Source organism: Microcaecilia unicolor, chromosome 11 (assembly GCF_901765095.1).
Source record: "Microcaecilia unicolor chromosome 11, aMicUni1.1, whole genome shotgun sequence".
NCBI classification, from domain to species: domain Eukaryota; kingdom Metazoa; phylum Chordata; class Amphibia; order Gymnophiona; family Siphonopidae; genus Microcaecilia; species Microcaecilia unicolor.
The window spans coordinates 33,951,433-33,978,907 of NC_044041.1; the positions used below are offsets into that span (position 1 = coordinate 33,951,433).

At 45.8% G+C, this 27,475-nt stretch overlaps 1 protein-coding gene across 1 annotated transcript in view; it reads right to left on the bottom strand.

Moving 5' to 3' along the window:
* CUX2 (cut like homeobox 2) overlaps window positions 1–27,475 on the bottom strand; it is a 521,901-nt gene that overhangs the window by 8,599 nt on the left and 485,827 nt on the right. The window contains exons 16-19 of the mRNA XM_030219071.1: window positions 21,519–22,306; window positions 9,979–10,138; window positions 1,224–1,502; window positions 122–310 (exon numbers count right to left, since the gene is read on the bottom strand). Of these exons, the coding sequence (XP_030074931.1) occupies window positions 122–310; window positions 1,224–1,502; window positions 9,979–10,138; window positions 21,519–22,306 (1,416 nt within the window). The remainder of the gene's footprint in view (window positions 1–121; window positions 311–1,223; window positions 1,503–9,978; window positions 10,139–21,518; window positions 22,307–27,475) is intronic.

Below are 27,475 nucleotides of genomic sequence, written 5' to 3' on the forward strand. Positions count from 1 at the left end.
TGGCTAATTAGCTTGCTTGTGTATCTGGGATCTACGCTCAAGTTTGGGCTACCTTTATAGAATCCAGGGATAATCTTTGCTATCTGGCTACAGTGGCCTGTGCCACGTGTCTTAAACTTACCTTTTTTTTCCATTTTCTTCATGTCTCTGAGTTTTTCCACATTCCGTGGGTCATTGAGCCACAACTGCATACGTACAAATGGTTCTCTTCCCTTCAGGCTCAGTTTGTGCCATGGCTTGGGTCGAGAGAGGAGATCTGACACCGAACCCTGAGTCAGACCCAAAATACTCTCACCAAACAATCTCTGACCTTGGCAATAAAAGTTATAAGTTAAATTATTTGTACGTGGTTAAGTTGAAAACACATTACATAAAAACAAGGCAAACAGGAAGCTCAATGTTATTAATATCATACACTATCAGATAATTTGCTTGATTTGCATACAAAGTAATATCCTTTGGACCAGCCTCATGATTCAGGTCATAGTACTATGGAACAGAGGATCTGGATTTGATCCCATCAGAGATAGTCAAGTCTCGACGTGCCACTGATATAGAGCACTCAGGCCTGGGGCGAGGAAGGTAGATGGCTGTAGCTAATGTGGTTGCCTCTGCGGCTAGTGAGTGGCACAGAGGATACACTTCAGATGCCTCTCTAGCTCTTGGGCCGGTAAGGGTTCACTGAGCTGCCTGTGATGAGGGAAATGGCATAGACTGTTTGGGAGGAAAAAAAGACAACCCCTCCTGTACAAGGGGGCTAGCAGAGTCCAGGCCCAGAGGCACCAGTTGGGGGAAGATATCATGGAGGGAAGGGAGAGGGGTGTATAAAAGTGTGTTCACGCTGGATTGTTGATACTAATCCTTTGTGTTGCCGTGTTTGGGGTATAAATTAGTGGGTAGAGTTGGGGGTTGAGGTTGGGGTGGGGGGGGGGTTAACATTGTAAAAAGCTTGATGACAGATTATTTTCCTTTTTTTCCCTTTTTGCTTTAGCGTTAATGTGGAGATATCACAATTGAATTTCTGTACACTTTGCCAGACAACCCCTCCCCCCCCCAAAAAATATTCTCTTATCACATGCAAAGAACCAGTATCACAAACAAGATATGCTAAATTTAAAGCTATAGAAAATGATGCGAAAGAAAGGGGAAACAAATCATTGGATATATTTTTTGTCTGCTTTGCTAACACAATACTGGAAGTGGATAAATTCCCATTTTCATACCTAAGTTATTGTCTGTGAGCACCTCCTTAACCTTTTTGGTGATTGAATAGGTGTCCAGCTCAGATGACATGGCCACTATTTCCTGAATGCCCACAGGCATGTGGCTGCCAACGAACGTCTTCCCAGTCATTGCCAATGTGGATCTGCTCTCTGGCTGTTGATTTTCTTTGCTGCTTTCTAGGGTTAAACTTAAGGGCTCTGGTGGGATCTTCTCCTGGTCCGAGGGACTTGGCGGTGGAGAGGGGGACGACTGTGTCTCCATAGGACTCCCTGTTTCACCTTCAGGGAGCAAATAAAATTGTTACTTGAGGCACAAACACAACATTTTGCTTGTTACTTGTTTATGTTCATGATATGTTTTTTTTAGTTTTGTAATTTATTTTTGACACCTGTCACTGGAACCCTTTTACTAAAAGGATTAAGCCCTTAATGCACGGTTAACGAGCACTAACAGGCTACTGCACAAACATGTCAAGGGATTGTGCGGAAGTTTGCCTGCTTCCACGTGTTAAACGGTGCGTTAGTGACAAGGCTTTTTTTGAGGTGGTACTTGGGGGTACTGAGTACCACCACCTTTTCCATTGTCTGCTAAAATTGACCCATGGTCCCCCCTCACATAAATAAAGCATATTAATAGAATAACACACAGTGAAATAATACCTTCCATCTTAACAGGATTCACCTACAGAATTTCACAACCAAATGCAGCCATCTCTGGGCTTGACAGATTGAGAGAACAATTGAAGAGGTGAATTCCAAAATCTATGAAAGTCTGATTTCTGGATAAATGAAAGTTTTTATTTTCAAGAATCCCAATCAACATAAGGATGGATATCTTATACCTTACGACTAAATGCCTTTTAGAGCAAATTTCATACATCCTACAGCTAACTATGTAGGTAGTCTGTTTCTGGTATGAACTCATTTTTCACAAAAATATACTTAACAGGTTTTGGAACTTAACTCATCAATTCTGGGAAATGCAAAAAATGCACCTAACAGTTTCTAAAAGGGAGAGAGGAGAAACTTGCTCTTTTGCCCTCTGTTGCTCCCTCTTTGCCGTTTACAAAGCTTATGAAAAATGGCACCTTCCTTTCTATGAATGGTTCAGCTGGTAACATAGAGGTAAGCAGCTGGTCCGATGGCCTAGGCGTAGTGCTGTGCATTACCATGCAAGTTGGACCTTCTGCTTCCCAGATCAGCTGGAGATGCTGCAGAGGAAGCGTTCACAGCCCCCAAAGTGGAGGGAGATGTGCCCATTACTTAAGGCATTCATTGTTCCCTCTAAGCTGAGCGAGAGTACATAAGTACATAAGTAATGCCACACTGGGAAAAGACCAAGGGTCCATCGAGCCCAGCATCCTGTCCCCGACAGCGGCCAATCCAGGCCAAGGGCACCTGGCAAGCTTCCCAAACGTACAAACATTCTATACATGTTATTCCTGGAATTGTGGATTTTTCCCAAGTCTATTTAGTAGTGGTTTATGGACTTGTCCTTTAGGAAACCGTCTAACCCCTTTTTAAACTCTGCCAAGCTAACCACTTTCACCATGTTCTCCGGTAATGAATTCTAGAGTTTAATTACGCGTTGGGTGAAGAAAAATTTCTCCAATTTGTTTTAAATTTACTACACTGTAGTTTCATCGTATGCCCCCTAGCCCTAGTATTTTTGGAAAGCGTGAACAGACACTTCACATCCACCTGTTCCACTCCACTCATTATTTTATATACCTCTATCATGTCTCCCCTCAGCCGTCTCTTCTCCAAGCTGAAAAGCCCTAGCCTCCTTAGTCTTTCTTCATAGGGAAGTCGTCCCATCCCCGCTATCATTTTAGTCGCCCTTCGCTGCACCTTTTCCAGTTCCACTATATCTTTCTTGAGATGCGGCGACCAGAATTGAACACCTACAGTCCTGCGGGGGGGGGGGGGGGGGGGGGGAGGGTGCTGTTTCACTATCACATTTTTTCAATGGTGAGGGGCGGGTATGTTCTGCAGGACTCTAGGGAACCTGCCTGTCCTTAGAGACTGAAAACACAATATTGAAGCACCACCCCCTACTGGTAGCAATGCAGTTGGAGGACCCCCACTCAGCTTAGAGGGATCAGTGGTGCCATCTAGTGGTTGGATTCAATGCTGCAAAGGGGGGCTGTACAGCATGGCTCCCTCACCGCAATGAATAAACTAGGAGTGCTGGGGAGTGAGTGAGTGGGTTGGGGGGAGGAGGGTATAAAGCAGGATGTGAAATTCCTGTGTAGTAGTAAATGAAGGCTCATGGTTTTAAATCCCAGTCTCTAGTCCCCTAGAGCTGGAAGCCAAAAGGAGGAGGAGATCAAAACAGAGTTAGAACTTTCCAGCAGGGTCCACATGAGTCTGCCCATCCTATCATTAACATGCAGTGGTTACGTCTGGATTCCTGGCAGTGCGCCAAACATTTTTGACTAGTTCACCTTTTTATATTCGACCAAATATCCTTTGAAGGATACCTCAACACAACCTTATCCTGTATAACATATTAATTAAAAGGTCATGTGTGTCAGAGCGACCTTTGGAAGAGAATTACAAAGCTTATTTCAATAGATGGCAGGGGATGACATGTATTACACTGAAGATGCTCTACTTTAGCATCACTCGGCAATAAATACAGGCTGCCTTCAAGAATCTCCTAAAATATTTATGAAGCATAATATAGTTCATTGCAACCTTTCATGTTAATTATATCGGTAGACATAACTTGGGGTTCTATAGTAATTTTCTATAGCAGGGGCACCTAAAAGCAGTGTTTTTAAAACAGATAATTTAGGTAAATATTTGCACGCCTTTATAAGGGAATGTCACAGTGACTTTTTTTTTTGTTTTGTAAAAGACTCAGGGGCCTTTTTGCAAAAGGGCATTAATAAGCCCTATTGGGCCAGATTCTAGATATGGCGCTTAAAAAATTCATGCGGAAAACATGTCCACCTAAGCGTATTCTATAAGCGGCGCCTAGATTTAGATGTGGTATACAGAATACGTTTGGTTGATATCCTAGCGTCTAAAACTAAGCGCATCCATTTACACCAAGGAAAACGTGGTGTAAATCTTGGCAGGTAGAATTAACAACACATGTAAATTTTGGAATGCCCATGAAATGCCCATTTCCCTGCCCCTTCTTTCCTGCACACATTAAAATTTAGGTGAAGTGCGTTGCAGAATATGCTTAGGGAGTTGTGCGCGTAAATTCTAATTATTGCCAATTAGTGCTCATTATTGCTTGCTAAGTGTTGTTAACAACGCTGGCTTGTTAGGCCAATAAAGTTACGCGCATTGTTATAGAATATGCTTGGATTCTGGTGCGGAACGCTAGGCGCAATATATAGAATCTGGAGGATTGTGCATTTAGGGCAGGATTCAGTAAATGGTGCTGTAAAGTAGGCACCAGGAAAAATCCGTGCTCAGTACTGTTCTGTAAAGGGCGCTCCGGGCTGAGCACGGTTTATACAATAGCGCTTAGCGCGTATTTCAGCACCCAACTTTGGGTGTGAGGACTTACACCAACTGTAACCTGGTGTAAATCCTGGCGCACAGCCCCCTAACAATGCACGTAATTCTTTGGAAGGTTCTTAACCCGTCCTTGTCCCTCCCATAGCCACACCCTCTTTTGGGTTGCACACGAGAAGATTTGGGCATAGATCTTTATAAAACCGCATGCAGCCAGCTCTGTGCACAAATCCAATTACAGCAAATTAGAGTCAATAATTGATTGTTAACATCCAATTACTGATTGTTAATGGCTCGTTAACTAATTTATCTGCATCTGGATCTCAGGATCGCGCACAATTTTAGGTGCCATTTATAGAATCCGGGAGTTAGCGTGTGAATAAAGGCTTAACGTAAAACACTTTGCCAGTTTGTGCCACGTGTTATTTAATTAAAAAAATATATTTTTGGGATGGGGTGTGTCACGGACGGGGAATAGGCATAGAAGCATTGTCCAGCTAGCGCGTCGCCTGGGCGGTAATTTCATTTTTTCCATGCATCCACTATTTTCTGGCGCAGCACGGCGCTAACTGGGCAGTAATTGGCATTTTACTCACGTTGGCGATTACCGCCCGGTTAATGCGTGAGACCTTACCGCTAAGTGAATGGGTGGCGGTAAGGTCTCAGGCACAAAATGGATGTCTGCCAATTTTTATTTTGCCACACGTCCATTTTCGGCCCCCCCCCCCCCCCAAAAAACAGACCTTTTTTGCAGGTGCGCTGAAAAATGGACCTGTGCGCGTCCAATGCATGCGTCTAAACCAGAACAGGCCACTTTTCGGCGCACTTTAGTAAAAGGACCCCTAATTGTTTTGCAAGTCCCATGTGCTAATGAAAAGTTAGTGCAGGACCTGCAAAAAAAATAAAAGCCCTAAATACTTATGCATTACATCTGGGCTTAGCGTATGGGAAACTCGCATGTCAAAATGCATTCAGCCCAGACTTTAATGCTTTTTATTAAAAGGGCCCCTGAGTTAATATTGGCACATCTACACCCACAGAACAATTAGTGGAAACAGAGCACAGAATGAATTAGGGTTAGTAGTAGGTCATCCAAATATATCTGTTCCCATTACAAAAATTACCAGCACATCCGGCGCCAGTGGCATAAGGTTCAAATTCCTCGTCCTTAGGCAAAAATTACAGAAAGGACCACAGAGTCAGGGGGTGTTCCCTTCCCTCTCCAAAGAAAATGCAGCACAATTCACTGCTGTTATTTTCTCCTTTGGTAGTTTTCAAAGAATCTTTTAAAAACACTGAGAAACTCCCTTATATGGTGTGAAGCCCCGCCCAGCGCATCCCAGGATACAATGGGCAGGGCTGGGCGCCCCCATTTTGCAGGCAGCGTCGAAGGAAGAGGAGAGAGGCAGGCTATCTCCCTCCTCCAACTCAAGGTAGGGGGTGTTGGGGGGTAGGGGGATTGACACTGGACCAGGGACCCCTTGTTAATGCTAGGGGGTTAGGCGGGGGGCTGGAGACCCACCAGATCTCCAGCCCTCCTTGAACCTGGTGGGGGGTGTCGGGGGGACCGGAGGACCTCCAGGTCCCCTGTCGCTGGGGGGGGGGGAGTCGGTTGCCCACTGGGCCACCAGGGACCTTTTAGAAATGCTGAGGGGAGTTAGAGGGGGCTGGAGACCCACTGGATCTCCAGCACTCCTTGAACCTGGGGGGGGGGGGGGGGGTCGTCGGGGCCCATGTTTTGCCTTGCTCAGGGCAGGGGTAGTTGGGGTCTGATGGTCCCATGGACCTCCAGCCCCTGTGTTTGACAGGTTTGGGCTACCCCATGATCAGAGAGAATTGTGTGCTTAGATTTGCTTGTCATTATCTCTAATCACAGGTCTAATAATGCCCCGCGCTGTTCCAGTGCTATTTTTAGAGCGCTGTTTGGAACAGCGCGGGGCATTTGATCATCTGGGTATGACTGATTTTGCAGCAATGGGGGGGGGGGGTCTAGTTTGAAAACTGCATCTGGGGGGAGGGGACACCACCATTCAGAGACAATAAGAAATTCACATGAAGTTCTAGGGTCTTCAAAAATTAGCCAACCTGTCTGTGTTGTGTACTTTCTAGGGACCTGAATTTGTTAATGTGCACGGTTAGTGGGCCATCAAAAATGTAGGGGGTCCTGCATGAAGTGCTAACGCCCACTTAGGGGCCCTTTCACTAAAGGGTGGCAGGGCTAGCACATGGGAAAACAGCACTACTGCCGGTTGCGCCCAGCGGCACTGTGTTCAGCACACGCTGTTTCCTGCATGCACATGGTCATTGCTGTGCCCGCCCGATTACCGCATGAGTAGCACGTGAGTCCTTACCGCCTGCTAAATAGGAGGCGAGAAGGGCTCAGGTAGTAAACGGACGCACGCCGATGTTTTTATTAGCGTATGGCTGTTTACTGCCGCCATTGAAATCAAGGGTTTTACGGTCACGGTAAAAATGGCCAAAGCATGCGGGAAACCCATGCACTGGCCACTTTTTAACATGGCTCATAAGTACTTAAGTACATAAGTAATGCCATACTGGGAAAAGACCAAGGGTCCATCGAGCCCAGCATCTTGTCCACGACAGCGGCCAATCCAGGCCAAGGGCACCTGGCAAGCTTCCCAAACGTACAAACATTCTATACATGTTATTCCTGGGATTTGGGATTTTTCCAAGTCCGTTTAGTAGTGGTTTATGGACTTGTCCTTTAGGAAACCGTCCAACCCCTTTTTAAACTCTGCTAAGCTAACCGCCTTCACCACATTTTCCGGCAATGAATTCCAGAGTTTAATTACACGTTGGGTGAAGAAAAAGTTTCTCCGATTTGTTTTAAATTTACTACACTGTAGTTTAATCGCATGCCCCCTAGTCCTAGTATTTTTGGAAAGCGTGAACAGACGCTTCACATCCCCACTCCACTCATTATTTTATATACCTCTATCATGTCTCCCCTCAGCCGTCTCTTCTCCAAGCTGAATAGCCCTAGCCTCCTTAGTCTTTCTTCATAGGGAAGTCGTCCCATCCCCGCTATCATTTTAGTCGCCCTTCGCTGCACCTTTTCCAATTCTACTATATCTTTCTTGAGATGCGGCGACCAGAATTGAACACAATACTCAAGGTGCGGTCGCACCATGGAGCGATACAACGGCATTATAACATCCTCACACCTGTTTTCCATACCTTTCCTAATAATACCCAACATTCTATTCACTTTCCTAGCCGCAGCAGCACACTGAGCAGAAGGTTTCAGCGTGTTATCGACGACGACACCCAGATCCCTTTCTTGGTCCGTAACTCCTAACGTGGAACCTTGCATGACGTAGCTATAATTTGGGTTCGTTTTTCCCACATGCATCACCTTGCACTTGCTCACATTAAACGTCATCTGCCATTTAGCCGCCCAGTCTCCCAGTCTCATAAGGTCCTCTTGTAATTTTTCACAATCCTGTCGCGATTTAACAACTTTGAATAACTTGGAGGCATATTTTCAAAGCACTTAGCCTCCCAAAGTTCCATAGAAACCTATGGAACTTAGCCTCCCAAAGTGCTTTGAAAATATGCCTCTTTGTGTCATCAGCAAATTTAATTACCTCGCTAGTTACTCCCATCTCTAAATCATTTATAAATATATTAAAAAGCAGCGGTCCTAGCACAGACCCCTGAGGAACCCCACTAACTACCCTTCTCCATTGTGAATACTGCCCATTTAACCCCACTCTCTGTTTCCTATCCTTCAACCAGTTTTTAATCCACAATAGGACATTTCCTCCTATCCCATGACCCTCCAATTTCCTCTGTAGCCTTTCATGAGGTACCTTGTCAAACGCCTTTTGAAAATCCAGATACACAATATCAACCGGCTCCCCTTTGTCCACATGTTTGTTTACTCCTTCAAAGAATTGAAGTAAATTGGTCAGGCTCAGTAAAAGGACCCCTTAATGCAGCAAAAATAGCTTACCGTGTGGGATGCTCTAAAATGTTCTGTTTTGTTGTGGCATGTGTGTGCACGATAAACATGTCAGGGCATGTCTGAGCATTCCAGTGCTAACCAGTTAGCGCATCTATATTGCCGTGTGCTAACTGGTTAGTGTATGGTTCACATGAGAGCCATTACCACCTCCTAAATAAGTGGCAGAAAGCGCCCACAGTAATTTTTTTAAATGGCTGCGTGTTATTGCTATCATTAGCACACGACCATATATTGAAAAAATAGAAAATAGCCCTTTTGCACAGCCATAGTAAAAAAATGTCCTTAGCACGAGGGAAAGACCCATGCAAGGCAGGGCCAACGAGACACAGCCGGGCCCGGGGCAAGACCGCCACCCCCCCATGCTGCCCCCGACATTTGGGCTGCCTTACCTTCCTCATTCTGTCATCTACTGCGTGCCGGGACCTGGATGATTGTAGTAACACGATAACCCAGGTCCCAGCATGCAGGATCAGCAGGAGAGAGACAGACCTGGAAGCAGGAAGATGCTTGCTGGGCCCAGGGAATTTTGCCCCCCCCCCCCCCCCTCGGCGGCCCTGATGCAAGGGCCTGCTACGGCCATTTATTACTGCAGCTTATCACACATTAAATTAAATGTGAATTAAAAGTTCTAACATTCGCCCAAACCAGTTTATTAAAATGAATGTGTGAAACTGAAAAATGCTTGAAAATTGGGGAACCCCCCCCCAAAACAAACCAAATACATACTGAAAATGTTTGCCCTGTCCACATACCAACTATGTTTCTTTGAAGATTGCTCTGAAGATCAAGAGTAGGTGTGTGGGGAGGGGGGGGGGGGGGGGAGATGGGGGAAGGAATGTTTGCAGAGGTCTTGGAGGGAACAAGGGAGGGATCAGGAGAAGTTTTTAAACTGCTACATAAATGTTCAGTTTATTAAAAATTTGATATACCATCCTCCGCAGGGCTATCAGAGCGGTGTATAAAACTAATTAAAAACAGGCTGGAAAGGAACTGCAAACAAGAAAGAGGCAAAAAAAAAAAATCAGGTAGGCCGCTGTTCCAGGCCAGGATCATCAAGAGGGGTGGGAAATGGGAAGGCTAGTCTAAAAAAGTGAGCTTTCAAGAGAGATGTAGTTAGATGTAGAGGCCAACGTACTCGTGTTCATACAGCTGTGCAAGTTTTTATATTATTGAGGGAGAGGGGGCAACACATGTGTTTGCTAGAGCCCATAAAAGGCTTAATTCTGCCCCGCCTTTAAAGCGGATAAGCTGGGAATAGGGGTGTCATACAGAGAACTTCAATAAACCTACCTTGGGATGAGTTTGGTTGTTGACTGATGACTTGCCCAAGCTGATCTGTAAGCCATAACTGCATCCGGATGAAAGGTTCACGGCCCTTCTGGGTTAACTTACTCCACGGTTTAGGCCTAGACAACATGTCACTCACGCTCCCTTGTGATAAACCCAGTACCTAGAAGAGAAGCAGATGAGATGTGATACTAAACAGATACTTTGTTTTGCTGAACTGTTTTAGATGATACCAAAAAGAGGATGTGAATGAATTGTCTGTGTTACTTCATTAGCTAGTATTCATCCTGCATATGAAGTTTCATTTAGGTGCTTATTTTAGAAGTGCTATTTGTATTTTGGATGTGCACAAACTAATTTAAACGTGTATACTGCATACATGTTTAAATAGTAGAAACTATTATAAAGAATAAAATCATCGAACACATAGACAAACATGGTTTAATGGGACAGAGTCAACATGGATTCAGCCAAGGGAAGTCTAGCCTCACCAATTTGCTTCATTTCTTTGAAGGCGTGAACAAACATGTGGATAAAGGTGAGTCAGTTGATGTAGTGTATCTAGATTTTCAGAAAGCTTTTGACAAAGTCCCTCATGAACAATTCCTGAGAAAATTAAAATGCCATGGCATAGGAGGCAATGCTCTGTTGTGGATTTGGAATTGGTTGATGGATAGAAAATAGAGGGTAGGGTTAAATGGCCAATTCTTTCCGTGGAGAAGGATGAACAGTGGAGTGCCCCAGGGATCTGTACTGAGACTGGTGCTATTTAACAAATTTATTATTAATCTGGAAATTGGAACGACGAGTGAGGTGATTACATTTGCCGACCACACAAAACAATTCAAAGTTCTTAAAATGCATGCGGATTGTGAAAAATTGCAGGAAGTTGGAAGACTGGGAATCCAAATGGTAGATAAGATTTAATGTGGACAAGTGCAAAGTGATGCATTTTGGGAAAAATAAGCCAAATCATAGTTATTTGATGCCAAGTCCAGCACATATGATTGCTCTTGCCCGTGCTGAGCAAGAGACTGCTGCTGGAAGTCCTGGAAACCTTTTTCTGGGTGGGGTTCATGTAGAAGGAGGAGTGATTGGGGACATTCCTGTGCCTACTACCCAGGGGAGGGCTGCCACCGGGGGGGGGGGGATGGCTTGGGAGGGAGGAGCTATCTCTGGGTCCAAGACTGGGGAGGGGGCGGGGAACAACAGTTTTTCTTTTGGCTTCAGTTTCTCCTGAAACTGAGTGGCCAATTTTGGTTGCAGATTCAGTTTCAGCAGAAACCGAAGATTTATGGTTTTGTTGGGCTCTATTTCCTTCTGGGTTTAAGTCTGTTCTGACCCTGGTGAAATCTGTGAAGCTGCGGACTGTGGGAAGGGTGGTGGGTTTGGGAAAGACAGGGGAGATGCTGGAGAGCAGGGAGAGAGAAGAAGAAGCAATGTTGAACTTGGAGGTGGAAGGGAGGGAGAGAGAAGGAGCAATGTGGGACCCAGCCTTTTGGCCATTTTTAGTCCAAAAACTGGCCTCGACTTATACCCAAGATCGACTTATAGTATATACGGAGTTTCCTTAATGTCCTTTTGCAGGTAAGTGTACACTTAAATTTGAAAATGCTGGCATTCTGTACATTTAGGTAAACGAGAGATGTGTATACACAGGCCAGTTATAGAATTGTTCCTCATGAGGGCAGTTCTATAAGGTACGCATTTCATTAAAAATAATGACCTATACGTGTGTATGTGTGCGCACCTACAAGAGTATTAGCCGAAATTCTATCTAAGTGCTATTCTGCAAATATGTGCCTATCCTACATAGTGTGTATTTTACAGGCAGGCGGAGTCTGGGCAGAGTGTGGGTGGGGCTCACACTTATAGACTATCCCCTCCGATATTCAGCACTATTTAACCAGCCAGAACAGCTGCTGACCGGTTAAATAGTACTTAACCGGTTATCCGCTGGTATTCAGCGGGGCATAACTGGCTATCCCTCACTGAATATCTCCATACGCCAGGCCCCCTCAACCACTACACCTCTATTCAGGAAATCTTGACTGCCCCAACTTGGCATTTCGTCCTTTAGATTGTAAGCTCCTTTGAGCAGGGACTGTCCTTCTTTGTTAAACTGTACAGCGCTGCGTAACCCTAGTAGCGCTCTAGAAATGTTAAGTAGTAGTAGTAGTATATATGGCACCTAAAAAATCGGCATATGCCACCTAAGCGTATTATATAAGCGGCGCCTAGGTTTAGGTGCGGTATATGGAATATGCTTAGTTGATGTCTCAGTGGAGGAGTGGCCTAGTGGTTAGAGCACCGGTCTTGCAATCCAGAGGTGGCCGGTTCAAATCCCACTGCTGCTCCTTGTGATCTGGGGCAAGTCACTTAACCCTCCATTGCCTTAGATTGTGAGCCCTCCTGGGACAGAGAAATATCCAGTGTAGCTGAATATAACTCACCTTGAGCTACTACTGAAAAAGGCATGAGCAAAATCTAAATAAAATAAATGGAATGTTGCTACTATTGAGATTCTGTTGCTACTATTTGAGATTCTACATGGAATGTTGCTATTTCACTAGCAACATTCCATGTAGAAGCCTGCCCTTGCAGATCAGCAACGCAGCTGCGCAGGCTTCTGTTTCTGTGAGTCTGACGTCCTGCACGTACGTGCAGGACGTCAGACTCACAGAAGCAGAAGCCTGCGCGGCCGCATTGCTGATCCGCAAGGGCAGGCCTCTATATGGAATGTTGCTAGTGGAGGAGTAGCCTAGTGGTTAGAGCACTGGTCTTGCAATCCAGAGGTGGCCAGTTCAAAATCCCACTGCTGCTCCTTGTGATCTTGGCCAAGTCACTTAACCCTCCATTGCCTCAGGTACAAACTTAGATTGTGAGCCCTCCTGGGACAGAGAAATATCCAGAGTACCTGAATGTAACTCACCTTGAGCTACTAATGAAAAAGGTGTGAGCAAAATCTAAATAAATAAAACCACGTGCATCCATTTACACCAACGAAAACATGGTGTAAATTCCGGTGTGTAGATTTAGGTGCACTGGGCCATATTCGATAACTATGCGTGTAAATTTCAGAATGCCCATGAAACGCTCATTTTTTGCCCGTAACCAGGCCTCTTTTTACCTGCGCGTGTTAAAAGTTAGGCATTAGAGAATACGCTTAGCGAGATGTGCACATAAATTCTAATTATTGCCAATTAGTGCTCATTATTGCTTGTTAAGAGCTGTTATCAACGCTGATTAGCTTAAGCCAATTAAGTTACACGTGTCGTTATACGCTTGGAATTCGGCACGGATCTCTAGGCATGCTATATTGAATCCGAGGATAGCGGCTAGCAGACAGCCAGTTATATCGCCCGACATAACCGGCTATCTGCTGCCCCCCACATATGGCCGCTAAACCATGAAGTATCTTTGGCCATTTTAAAGATAACCGACTAACTCTGAATATTGACTTAGCTGGTTATCTTTAAATGGGCCAAAAATAAAACAGATATTCAATGCAGGTCACCAGAAATGACCCGGCACTGAATATCGGACTTGGTGCCAATTGTGGGAGTTAGCCAGTCTAACTCCCGCGGTCTGAATATCAGCCCCTATAATAAGTTATGTGCGTGTATCCAGAATTTAGGTGCACACATGCCAGCTCTATGGTAAGTGCTGCCATCTAACTTATAGGTACATATTTCTGCAGTTAAGCTAGTCTTATATAATAATTCTCACCTCCACCTGAAACTGGGAGGGAGGGAGGGGGGTGCCGACCCTGAAACTGGGAGGGGAAGGGGGGCGGGCTCTGAAACTGGGAGGGGGAAGGGGCCAACGGACCCTGAAACTGGGAGGGGGAAGGGGACGGACCATGAAACTGGGAGGGAGGGAGGGAAAACGACCCTGGAACGAGGAGGGAGGGGCGACCCTGGAACGGGGAGGGAGGGAGGGGGGCCCCTGGCACACACTCTCATTCTCATACACAGTCTCTCTCTCACAGACACACTCGCACCCAGTCTCACTCTCTCTCTGTCACACACACACACTCGCACATTCACTCTCTGTCTCTCGCACATTCACTCTCACACACACACACTCTCTCAAACATACACACTCAAACATACACATAGCGCCCGTTTCATTTGTGTCAGAAACGGGCCTTTTTTACTAGTATTCTATAAAGGAAAGTGGGTGTCTACATTTCTTTATAGGATAGGTTCCTACCAGGTCCCCTATACATCTGGCCTCTTCGATCTGCTCTTTCAACTAGTCTTTACCACTGACCTTGGCAATACTAGCCTAGTAAAAGAAAATTCTTTATATTGAATTGATAAGAGCAGGGAGTAGAATTTAGAAAGTAACTTTTTCATGGTTGTAATCCTTGTTAATATCTTTAATGATCATTTACAGAGCTGCTCTGATGAAGTCGATGGTAGGTTTACCGTGTGAAAGGTGCTACAACACAGCTTCAAATCACAGCTCTTTGGAAAGATGTACTGGGAATTCCTTCCCTCCACCCCCTCACTTTTCTTGATTGCAGCGTTTTAAACCTTACGGACTGAACAGTTATCAAAGAATGGCATAAATATACATACACTTCAGCATTGCTCTGGTTATATAATACATTTGGGAACTCATTATGTTCTTGTCTGCTCTGTTTTGTATGGCTGTGCCAAAGTAAGATGAAGTGGGGGGGGGGGGGGGGGTCATGGAGTGGAGGAGTGGCCTAGTGGTTAGAGCACCGGTCTTGCAATCCAGAGGTGGCTGGTTCAAATCCCACTGCTGCTCCTTGTGATCTTGGGCAAGTCACTTAACCCTCCATTGCCTTAGATTGTGAGCCCTCCTGGGACAGAGAAATATCCAGTGTACCTGAATGTAACTCACCTTGAGCTACTACTGAAAAAGGCATGAGCAAAATCTAAATAAAATAAATGGAATGTTGCTACTATTGAGATTCTGTTGCTACTATTTGAGATTCTACATGGAATGTTGCTATTCCACTAGCAACATTCCATGTAGAAGCCTGCCCTTGCAGATCAGCAATGCGGCCGCGCAGGCTTCTGTTTCTGTGAGTCTGACGTCCTGCACATACGTGCAGGACGTCAGACTCACAGAAGCAGAAGCCTGCGCGGCCGCATTGCTGATCTGCAAGGGCAGGCCTCTATATGGAATGTTGCTAGTGGAGGAGTAGCCTAGTGGTTAGAGCACTGGTCTTGCAATCCAGAGGTGGCCAGTTCAAAATCCTACTGCTGCTCCTTGTGATCTTGGGCAAGTCACTTAACCCTCCACTGCCTCAGGTACAAACTGAGATTGTGAGCCCTCCTGGGATAGAGAAATATCCAGTGTACCTGAATGTAACTCACTTTGAAAAGGTGTGAGCAAAATCTAAATAAATAATAAAATAATAAAAATATCTAGCTGGCATGGTGACACAAAATGTGTGAAGCTGTGGCACTGGCCCTTAACTTAGTACCTAGGTGCCGTCGATTCCCCCTGCTTGAAAGGAGGTATAGCAGACACCTAAATACACATAATCATACCCAGGCAGTGTGGTCACCATGCCAGGATTACACCCAAATTCTATTTCAGTGCGGAAATCGAAGCGTATTCTATAACAATGCGTGTAACTTTATTGGGGTTAACTAGCTAATCGGCGCTGTTAATTGGATGTTAACAAGCAATTATCAGCACTAATTAAGATTTATACATACAACTTGCTAAGTGTATTCTGCAACACGTTGCACATTAATTCTAAGTCGCATATTTGAAAAGGGGACGTGGCCGTAGGCAGGGCATGGGCGTTTCTAAAATTTATGCACATTATTATAGAAGACACCCGCGTTGTGTCTAATTTAGGTGCCAGGATTTAACATAGCCTACATGGATGCAACCAAATTTGGTCACGTGGAGAGCAGGTCAGCGTAATTCTATATACCACACAGAAATTTAAGTCCATTCTATAAAATTTAGGTATACTTTAAGAGAATACACCTAGGCGTATTACAGGGGCGTAGCCAGACTTCGGCTGGTGGGGGGTCCAGAGCCTGAGGTGAGGGGGCACATTTTAGCCCCCCCCCGATGCCACCAACCCCCCCACCACTGCCGATCCCCCCTGCCGCCACCACCACCACCAACTTTGACCCCTCCTGCTGATGACCCTCTCGACCCCCCCCCCCGCCAACCTGCCGTCGCCTACCTTTGCTGGCGGGGGACCCCAACCCCCCCCCCCCCCCGCCAGCCGAGGTCCTCTTCTTCCTTCGTCCTGCAGGACGTCAGACTTAGAAACAGAAAGAAGGAAGAAGAGGACCTCGGCTGGCGGGGGTTGGGGTCCCCCGCCAGCAAAGGTAGGGGACGGCGGGTTGGCGGCGGGAGGGGGGTCAAGAGGGTCATTGGCAGGGGGGTCCAGGGCCAAATCTACGGGGGCCCAGGCCCCCGTGGCCCCACATAGTTATGTCACTGGCGTATTGTCTTTACCACGCGGATTTTTCATGCACCATATACAGAATCTAGACCTATCTGTTTAGTTTAGGTCTAGGCTAAACAAATAATTTATCTGTTTCATGGCTGAATAGTGTCACTATCCAGATGATTTTTAAACCACATATGCCCTTCGCCTAGGGGTAATTCAATATAGGCCACTATACATTAGGCAACACAATGGCAGAGCTGTGCGTAAGTTTGCAGTTATATACCAACTTTGGGCGCCTGTCTATGGTTGGCGTAAATGGTGGCTCCTAAATGCGGCAGTTGGGTGCGTAAATGCGACTATTCTGTAAAGTGTGCAAGGAAATAGTCAGAATGCCCCAGACACGCCCATGTCCCTCCTTCGTTATTTCCCCCTTTGCATTTGCGCACAAGAGACCTTAGGCGTGTTGTTTATAGGGGTGTAAGTCTGTCCCATGGGCAACATCAAATCAATATCAGTTAGTGCTCGTTAACACTAATATTGGCCTTTATCACCAATTTAGTTCTAATTAGTTCATTTGCTGTATTCTATAAAGCAACTCAAATGGCTCAATATTGTCCATATAATTCATACAAATCTATGGAATACACACCGCTAAATATTCTGACTTTGCTTTACAGTACATTTTTTCTCCTCCTATAAGCTGCAATACTTTGGTTTTCATTGTTGAATAAATAGAGGAAAGGAGGAACAGGGGTGATATGATACAGACGTTCAAATATTTGAAAGGTATTAATCCGCAAACGAATCTTTTCCGGAGATGGGAAGGCGGTAGAACGAGAGGACATGAAATGAGATTGAAGGGGGGCAGACTCAGGAAAGATGTCAGGAAGTATTTCTTCACAGAGAGGGTGGTGGACGCTTGGAATGCCCTCCCGCGGGAGGTGGTGGAGATGAAAACGGTAACGGAGTTCAAACATGCGTGGGATATGCATAGAGGAATCCTGTGCAGAAGGAATGGATCCTCAGAAGCTTAGCTGAAATTGGGTGGCGGAGCAGTTGGGGGGAAGAGGGGGTGGTGGTTGGGAGGCGAGGATAGGGGAGGGCAGACTTATACGGTCTGTACCAGAGCCGGTGATGGGAGGCGGGACTGGTGGTTGGGAGGCGGGAAATACTGCTGTGCAGACTTATATGGTCTGTGCCCTGAAAAGGACAGGTACAAATTCAAGGTAAGGTATACACATATGAGTTTGTCTTGGGCAGACTGGATGGACCATGCAGGTCTTTTTCTGCCGTCATCTACTATGTTACTATGTTACTATGTTAGAGGACATTGATTTTCCCAGAGGTACAAGAGCTTCCTAATGCCATTGTTAACAGGACAGGGTGTGTGCTGTGTTTAAAGGAGGGCCTGTGTATCTCATTATTGCCAATGAATTGCAGTGGCGTAGCAAGGGGGGGCGGTCCGCCCCGTGTGTCAGCTCAAGGGGGGTGCTCCCTGCCAGCTCCCCCCCCCCCCGGGTGCAGCACGATGACACCCCCCCCTTGGCGCATCAACACCCTCAGACCCAGTGCCTACCCTCAGCTCCGTCCAACCAGCTCCCACACCCTACCTTTAAAGAAATCTCGGACCCCGAGGCGAGGCGCAGCACCTCCATGTAAAAGAAGTGTGGATCGTCTTATTGGGCCTTCCCTCACTCTGTCTGTCCCGCCCTCCGCTGACGCAACTTCCTAATTCCGCAAGGGCGGGACAGACAGAGTGAAGGAAAGCCCGATGAGACAATCCACACTTCTTTTACATGCAGGCGCGAGGTGCTGCACCTTGCCACGGCTTCTGAGATTTCTTTAAAGGTAGGGTACGGGAGCTGGTTGGACGGAGTTGAGGAGGGTAGGCACTGGGTCGGGGGGGGGGTGTTGATGTGCTGAGGTGGGGGATGTCATCGTGCTGTACCCGGGGGGGGGGGGTGCTGTACCCGGGTGGCAGCCCCCCTTGCTACGCTACTGATGCATTGGCTTGTGGTTGACGTGCTTGGTAAAGTTCAAAGACTTGGAGGCAAAAAAAAAAAGTTACCGTTTTTTGCAGTTTTTTCAGCAACCGCTTTGAATTTCAACAAGAAATTTTGCATACTTATTTAGTCATCATACTTCTGTATTACTATTAAACAACATTTAAATTATCTTAAGCTATGTTGATGTTACTGACATTTTAATGTTACTACCTAGTGATTTTTGCATGTTAAAAAAATGTTTGAGCTAAAACACAGTAAAATAACATCACTTCAAACGGTACAATTAACAACGTGTCAGAATGTCACAGTCTCTGTGAATGCTCAAAGTGTCCACCCTCAAGCTTTAACACAGGCCTTCAGTCACTTTGGGAAGTTCTTAACAGCCTTGTTGATCGGTCCCTATGGCAGGCTGTCCCAGATCATCTGCCGGCACCTTGCCCAAGGATGCCATTCTGATCTGAAATGCTTTTAAAGAAATTATCTGTAAATTATTATATTATCAAATACAAATTATTGTTTACCAAATTTGTACGTCACTGTGACATCATTAACAGTACACTGGTACCCTAGTTTTTTTTCCCCCCAAATAACGGCAGCCTTACAGTGCAAACATTTTTGAACATTTGAAAAATGCTGAGTGGTCACGTTAAAAAGTCTGTAACTCCGCCATATTTAAAGACGAGCTCATTCCACTTGGCACATAAGCATAGATAGCAAAAACAAATACAGCTATAAAATATCATGTTGAAATTCCAAGAGGTTGCTGAGAAAACAGCAAAAAAAAAACTAGGGGGTTACTTTTTTTTTGCCTCACCCTTATGGTTCCTGAGCCTTTATTCACATCTACTTAAGAAGTCCCTCCACCCCCTAAATCCAACCCAGTCACTGCAGTGGTGCTTCTCATATGGAGACTGCACACCAGGGGCGTAGCTACGTGGGGCGATTTGGTCCTGGACCCCCCTGCCGACGACCCTCTCGACCCCCCCCTCCTGCCGTCTGCTACAGAAACAGAACGAAGCCTTGCGCCGGAAGAAGAGGACGTCGGCTGGCGGTGGTTGGGGTCCCCCGCCAGCAAAGGTAGGTGACAGTGGCGGTGGGGGAGGGTTGATGGTGGGAGGGGGGAGTCGAGAGGGTCATTGGCAGGGGGGGGGGTCAAAGTTGGTGGTGGCGGCAGGTCAAAAATGACAGGGGGGGGGGGTCGGCGGCGCCATGGGGGTTAAAATGTGCCCCCTCACCTCGGGCTCTGGACCCCCCTCCCGCTGAAGTCTGGCTACGCCCCTGCTGCACACCAGGGATCCCCTGCAATCAAGGGTCTTAAATCTGGCCTCTAAGTGTTGCTACTGCACAATGACTGGGACAATCTCTACCAGGGGCGCTAGACAACCTAAGGAATGGAAGATCTGATGCTGAAATTGAACCCAGGACCTTGTTGCAGCAATGCACAGTACTGCCACCGAAAGACAGTCTTTGCATTCTTTTAAGCTGTTCCCCTGCAAGTCACCGGAAATCTGTGAAGCAACTCTGTCGAAACAGTATCAAAAATTACCCACATCAAATGGCGCTGGAACGCTCTATTTCCAATTTATCTGCCTTCTGGGAAGCTCACATGTATGATGCCCTGTATGACATCACAGTCACTGTGAACCAATCAAATACAGTGTGCAGAGCTGTGACTTTCTTTTTAACAAGCTTGTTTAGGGGCATGCATGGAAGAAGTACTTTCAAAATGAATAAACATTTGTATCGACACAGGGCAGCGATTTGCAAACTGGCCCTTGAGAGCCACCCAGCCAGTTTATCTTTCAGAATATTCATAGACAGTAAATATTCATGAGATACATTTGCATTCCTCAGGATTCCAATGTCTCACTGTATCAGACTGCCTGGGAGGACCTGAGGGACCCCATTTGGGAACCATCAATATTTTATTATTCCTTGTAGCATGTTGCATGCTGTGTATAGTTTTCCTTTAAAGTTTTTGAACGTTCCTCCCATTTAGCAACCTTCGTCATTAGCAACATTAAAATAAAGCACAGTGCAGTTGTGCTGATCTTCATCACATGCAGGTATACATATATCCGACACAAATATATACAACCATCAGTGGGCTTGGGATGAAGGGTAGGAGGGAACAGGGTGAAACAGTTCTACAACAATAGAAGGTGCATACTTGTTTATGCCAAGGAAGTGTGTAAATACAAGGGATTTAGTCCATTAGGACTAAACAGGGATAACAGACCTTGGAATATTACAACTTCCCTCTGCAACTGTAGTAGCAAGCCCCTCAGAGGAGAAAGATACTAAAATTCTATGAAGACAATATTGTAAAAAAGTTGAGTGCCTTAATTTAGGGATCTAAGGGCCCCTTTTGCCAAGCTGCAGCAAAAGGGGGGCCTGTGCTGGCATCGGAATGTTTTTCACTTGTGCTGAGGCCCCCCCCCCTTTTACCGGAGCAGGTAAAAGGGAAGTCTTGCTTTCCTGCAGGAAATGGCTGTGCGGCAAGTAAAGCGCATGCTGCGTGGCCATTTCGGGGGGAGCCCTTACCGCCACCCATTGAGGTGGAGGTAAGAACTCCCGCGCTAACCCAGATGTAATCGGGCTGTGCCACTACCCGATTACCGCCAGGTACACTCCAGAAATGAGGGCACGCTAGGGGTGGAAAGTACTGCTGGGCTGCTGTGGTAGCCCGACGGTACTTCTTGTTTAGCAAGCAGTAAGCCCACATTGGGCTTGCCGCTGCTTAGTAAAAGGAGCCCTAAGTTAGGCTCATAAGTAAAGCACCTACTTTACGCTAATTCAGGCCCTTTAGTTGACTGAAAATAGGACGTTTAGGCATCCAAAACCTATGTCCTGTAAATTTAGGCCTGACTTCAGACTCCTCAGTTAAGGGCCCAGCGCTGGATAGCAGCCCTGACTGCTAGATCTGTCCCCTCCTCTGGCCCCATTCACTTTTTACGTTCCTAAAATTAGAAGGCTAGTAAAAACAGTCTCCTAAATTTAGAAACTGAGGTAGGGAACATTTTCAGTTTGCCAGATCTGGGTACCTAACTCCTTAATGTAAGTGTTTAAATCTTTTGAATGATTGGCTTTTATGTTTATTTTGTCTCTGAATGACAATAGATGTAGATCAACTCTACCTTTTCTCCAAAGATCCTCTGGCAGATTCCATTTTTGGCCAGTTTCTCCTTCACCTGCCTGGTCAGGTCCAAGGTGTCCACCTCCCTGTACATGTACATCTCGTACTGCTCTGGAGTGAGAGGGGGGACAGTTGGCTTAAGAGTCCTTGGAACATAAGCTGGATAGTAGGAAAGGCGATTCAGATTCAGTGATTCAGGGACACCACCTTCTATCTTCACCTCTGTGACCTTATGAGGTTCCTCCTCCCCTACAGTAACTTCCTCTTCATTGGGAACAGTCTCTCCATTGTCACCTCGTTGCCAGAGCCTGCCGTTGACCATACTTGAATAGCTTGATGATGAAGATGACAGTGAAGGTGACACTGAGGTGTAGGGTCGGCTGAGTATACTCCTGTCCGAAGCCCAGTGATGGTCAAAATATGACCCAGCGTCACCAATCTCGGTCTTCACTTTGCGGATAATGCTCTGTACAAAGGCCGCTGGAGAAAGAACACTTAATGGAGTGTGTATGGTGTTGACACTAGTGCTGTTGCCTGATGTCCCTTCTTCCTGTTTAACGTAAACCTGAGGCAAACTTTGACTGGTGACAGCAGCTAATATGGAGCGATCAGAGGGTGGTGTAGGAATTGACCTTTTGCCATTTCCGGACTCGATTTCCAGAAGAGCCTGCTGTTGGGCTTCCATCTCCCTGCGGGCCTGTTCCAGAATATTCTTAATGGCATCTTCTGAGTTGCTGTTACTGTTGCCGTTTGAGGATGCCTGAGGGCCAACAGTACTTTTTGTATCACCTGTATATAAAAATAAGACAACAAAAAGCTTCTCAGATAGCTGATAAGGCCTCCAACAGCAGAATATACAACAGAAAGAACTCATCCCTCCCCATGACCCAAATATCAGAAATTAAGGAGAGGCTATCCTTAGGGAGCGCATGGTGGATAACTGAAGTAATGACCATCCTTCAAGCTAAACCCCACGAACAGAGCGGAGGAGTAGCCTAGTGGTTACAGCAGCTGGCTGAGAACCGCAGAAACCACGGTTCAAATCCCACTGCTGCTTCTTGTGACTTTGGGCAAGCATTTCATCCTCCACTGCCTTTGCTTGCAAAGCCCTCTTGTGCTGGGAAATACCTACTACTAATAATCATTTCTATAGCGCTACTAGACATACGCAGCGCTGTACACATTATATGCAGGTACTTTCTCTGCAGTTGGGAATCAAACCCAGTTCCCTGGGATCAAGGTCTGCTGCACTAACCACTAGGCTACTCCTCCACTCCTATAACTATAGTATAGTAGCTCCTTTGAGCAGGGACCGTCCTGCTTTGTTAATTTGTACAGCGCTGCGTAACCCTAGTAGCGCTCTAGAAATGTTAAGTAGTAGTAATAGTACTAGAGCTGTCACCGGCCGTAAACTCAGATTTGGAAAAGGTAAGTAACAATGTAAAATCTAAATCCGATCCAACTGAAAAAGTGACCTCTGTATCACTTTGATTCCATTTTCCCTCCCTGTCGTATTTCTATCAGTCGGGTGCTTCTGAAGTGCCATCTAATTGGTGGTTCGGAGGAGAAGACAGAGAGAAACAGTCACTTGCACTGATCAGATCAGTGTCTCCTGTATTAAAAGAAAATCCTGTGGTTCTTTCTTATACAGCAATAAGGGCTGGTCCCAGGGGCATAGCCAGACAACAGATTTTGGGCGGGCCTAGGCAAGAATTGGGTGGGCACCAAGTGTCCCCCCTCCCCCCCCCAAAAAAAATCTCAGCTAGTGGGAAAACGCTTCTTTCCACCTTGGCAGCAGGAATGCACTGAAAACTGAGCACGCGCAGGTGCCGGTGTTGTGGAAAGTAGCGTTTTCATTACCGTGAGGGGGAAATCTTCAGCTGGCGGAGCTTGGGATTCCCACCAGTTACCACTAAACATGTGCTACTGTTGGGTGGGCCTGAGCCATAAATGGGTGGGCCCCGGCCCACCCAAGCCCACCTGTGGCTACGCCACTGGCTGGTCCTCCTATTATAACAAACAAACATTGGCATGGCTGTGAGCTCCTGCAGCTTTATATTAAAGGTATCAGATTATCAGAACCTGGGATTACAATGAAAGAAGTGAACGTAATATATATCTGCTTTATCTGCAACGGAAACACAGGCTCATGAATAATAATGTAGAAGATACCCAAGTAAAAGGACTGTCTGAAAACTGCCCACCCTTAACCCAGCAAACAGTGTGTGTGTGTGTGTGTGTGGAGGGGGGGGGGGGAGGGCTTTTAGCCAGGTTAAGGGGAAGCCTCTCCAGGGGTGTGTTTTGGGTGGGATTAGGACACAGTATGCATGCATTGCATTTCCAAATGTACACACGCTATTTCTCAGCCAAATTCCGCCCACATCAAAAGGAAGTGCAACATTTGTGGGCCAGCTGAACCAGTGAGCAATTTTCAAAGGAAAAGGAGACAATGACTTTCAATTTGAAAATTTGTAAAAAGCCTGCGAATGCAATGTACTCATGGACTGTTCTAAAAATTGCTGCTATAATAGTGATGATAATAATAATAATAATGGTGTATTGATGATAATTTTTTTTTGTTACATTTGTACCCTGCGCTTTCCCACTCATGGCAGGCTCAATGTGGCTTACATATTATATACAGGTACTTATTTGTACCTGGGGCAATGGAGGGTTAAGTGACTTGCCCAGAGTCATAAGGAGCTGCCTGTGCCTGCAGTGGGAATCGAACCCAGTTCCCCAGGACCAAAGTCTACCACACTAACCACTAGGCGACTCCTTCACTAGCAATATTCCATGTAGAAGCCTGCCCTTGCAGCCGCGCAGGCTTCTGTTTCAGTGAGTCTGACGTCCTGCACGTATGTGCAGGACGTCAAACTCACAGAAACAGAAGCCTGCGCGGCTGCAAGGGCAGGCTTCTACATGGAATGTTGCTAGTGGAATAGCAACATTAACATTCCATCTAGAATCTCAAATAGTAGCAACATTCCATCTAGAATCTCAAATAGTAGCAACATTCCATGTAGAATCTGAAATAGGGAAAGGGAACTGGGACTTGATATGCTGCCTTTCTGTGGGGTTTACATAGTATATACAGGTACTTATTTGTACCTGGGGCAATGGAGGGTTAAGTGACTTGCCCAGAGTCACAAGGAGCTGCCTGTGCCTGAAGTGGGAATCGAACCCAGTTCCCCAGGACCAACGTCCACCAAACTAACCACTAGGCCACATGATGCTGCTGATGCCACCACCTGGATTTTTAGAGAAACAATTGGCTTCAGTGATGTCTCTTCCTTCTAAATTCTTGTGACGAAGCCCGCCACCTCTTCTGTGTTTTATTCACAGATGTTGTTATTTCTTAAATATTGTTATCTGACTTGAGCTGCTATACTGGTTAAGCAGAAAATAAACGTGTGATTAAATTAAAATAAACTTTTGGTTATGCTGCAGAAGGGCCCACAACCGCATTACAAAATGTACTTTAAATCTTTTTTTTTTTTTAAATTATTATAAAACACCAGCACTGTTCGGTCATGGAATGAAAATATACTATGCTATGACATTGTAAATATAACTGGAGGAGAAGCAGGCAAGAAATAAAGAAACTGAGGTGCCAATTTTGGAGCCAGTGCAATAAGGTGCAGTACTAATGCACTGCCAGCAGAGGGAAGCAAGCTCCACACATTATTACTGGCCTGTTTGTAACGGAACTGTAGCTTTGTCCATTTTTTTTTGGATGATTTTAACATAGTAACATCAGATAAAGCCCGTTTGGTCCATCCAGTGTCCCTGGCAAGGTGGTTAGAGTTGTATCTGCCACTGTACAGGCCACACCCACGCTATGCCTTTGGTTAGGGTTATACCTGCCATTCATTGCAGGTTAAACTTCTCTATGCCTTTGTCTAAGGTTATACCATAGTAACATACTAAATAATGGCAGATAAAGATCTGTACAGCCCATCCAGTCTGTCCAACAAGGTGGAATAAAATGCACATACTTGATCTGTCGCTCCCGTATTCAACACTTACTCAGATTCCCCAAATCTAAGCAACCTTCAAGAGCTGCTTCTACTATTTATGACAACTATGCTGCATCTCTCCTTACATTGAGAAGGCAAATCTTATCCTAGTTGTGCATGATAACATCAAGGCTGGATTACTGTAATGCACTCTACACGGGTCTGACTACAAAGGGTCTGCACCAGCTCTAATCGATTCACAATGATACAGCAAGACTAATAGGTTGCAAGTGACATGACCACATCACACCATTTTTTGCAAAAAAAACTTCACTGGCTGCCAGTACAATACAGGGCTAAATTTAAAAAGCTATGTCTGATCTTCAAGGCCCTTAAAGGAAATGGCCCTGAGTACTTGAAGAACTGGATGACCCTCTACACACCTCCAAGGATACTAAGGTCCTCCCCCAAGGAGTATCCCTAACCACAACCTCTCCAAAAGACATTACACAATGTGATATCCGCAAGCGTGCCTTCTCCAGAGTAGCCCCCACACTCTGGAATGGACTCCCTGAAAGGCTCCGCTTAACACTAGACTAGCTCTACTTCAGGAAGCAGGTGAAAGCTTGGCTCTTCAACCAAGCCTTTAATGGAAGGAGTAACTAACTTGTTAGTCTCACACACACACAAGGAGTAACATGGGCTGCACATACTGCAGCAGGACAAGTTTATCCACTCCTACCCTAGCTGAGATAATATTTAATCACCTCTCTGACCTCATGTGCAACTTTCTTTAAATTAGTCCCTTTATTTTTAACTCCTCCTACTCTCTTACCTATCTACGTGTTTCATCTTTGCTTATACCCTATGCTGTCTATTAAAATGTTTTATTATGTATTGTGTTGACATTGTAAGTAGTCTACTATGCCATACTTTGTATTGTTATTTGAATATTTTTACTACTGCAATTGCCTATTGCTCATGTTTGATCTATTCTTACTGAACACCGCGCCTTGAGTGAATTCCTTCAAAAAGGCAGTGAATAAATCCCACTAAATAAAGAAAGAAATTGACGTCATTGGAACACATTCTTTTGGCGTTTTCCCACCAAATTAAGTATGTTGAGGAGTTTTTAGGCTGTATAAATTGCATTTTTGATATGATTTTGCTTGCAAACTTTTTAAGAACACACCACTATGGTTTGGAGTAGTTTTATATCAGTTTTAAAATCGTCATCCACCCGATGTTAAAGAGATGAAAACAGTGATCAAAATGGACTCCTTTGAAGCGGTGCTACATATTTCTAAGTGTTTTCAAGAAGATACACTCTGAATAACATTTTAATATATAATTCAAACCTTTTTTTTGGTGTTTTGTAAGTTTTGCTGGCTTGATCCAGCCTGAGTGCTATTTAACCCCCTGTTTTCTAAGCCTCGCTAGCGGTTCCTGAGTGGCAGTGGCGTAGGAAGGGGGAGGGGCGGTGGGGCAGTCCCCCCCGGGTGCACACCGCTGGGGGGTGTCGGCACCTCTCTGGTTCCTTGCTCTCTCTGCCCCGGAACAGGTTACTTCCTATTCTGGGGCAGAGAGAGCAGGAAACCAGCGAGGCGCCGACACCCCCCCAGTGGCGTGCACTCGGCGGATTGGCTCTCCCGCCCGCCCCTCACCGCCTTCCAGGTATGTTCTCGGGGGGAGGGTTGCGCTCCAGAGGGGGGAGGGTACACCGCAGGGTGTGCCCTGCCCACTGCTGAGTGGCAATACTGACACAGCCCATTTAAAGTGAATGGGCTGTGTTGGCATTAGTGCAAACAGGGAGATGAATTTGGCTGTACTGCTATATTGTTTGATTCACTACTTCGAAGCCCAGGTCAGTGATGCTGGCGAGTACACTTTGTCCCTCAAAGATTTGGTTTCTTTCTTTTTAATCACTCCTGCAATATTCCCCTGTTTTGATTCTCACACTAGTGTGTACCATTTTGGTGAAGTGTGAGTCTAACACCAA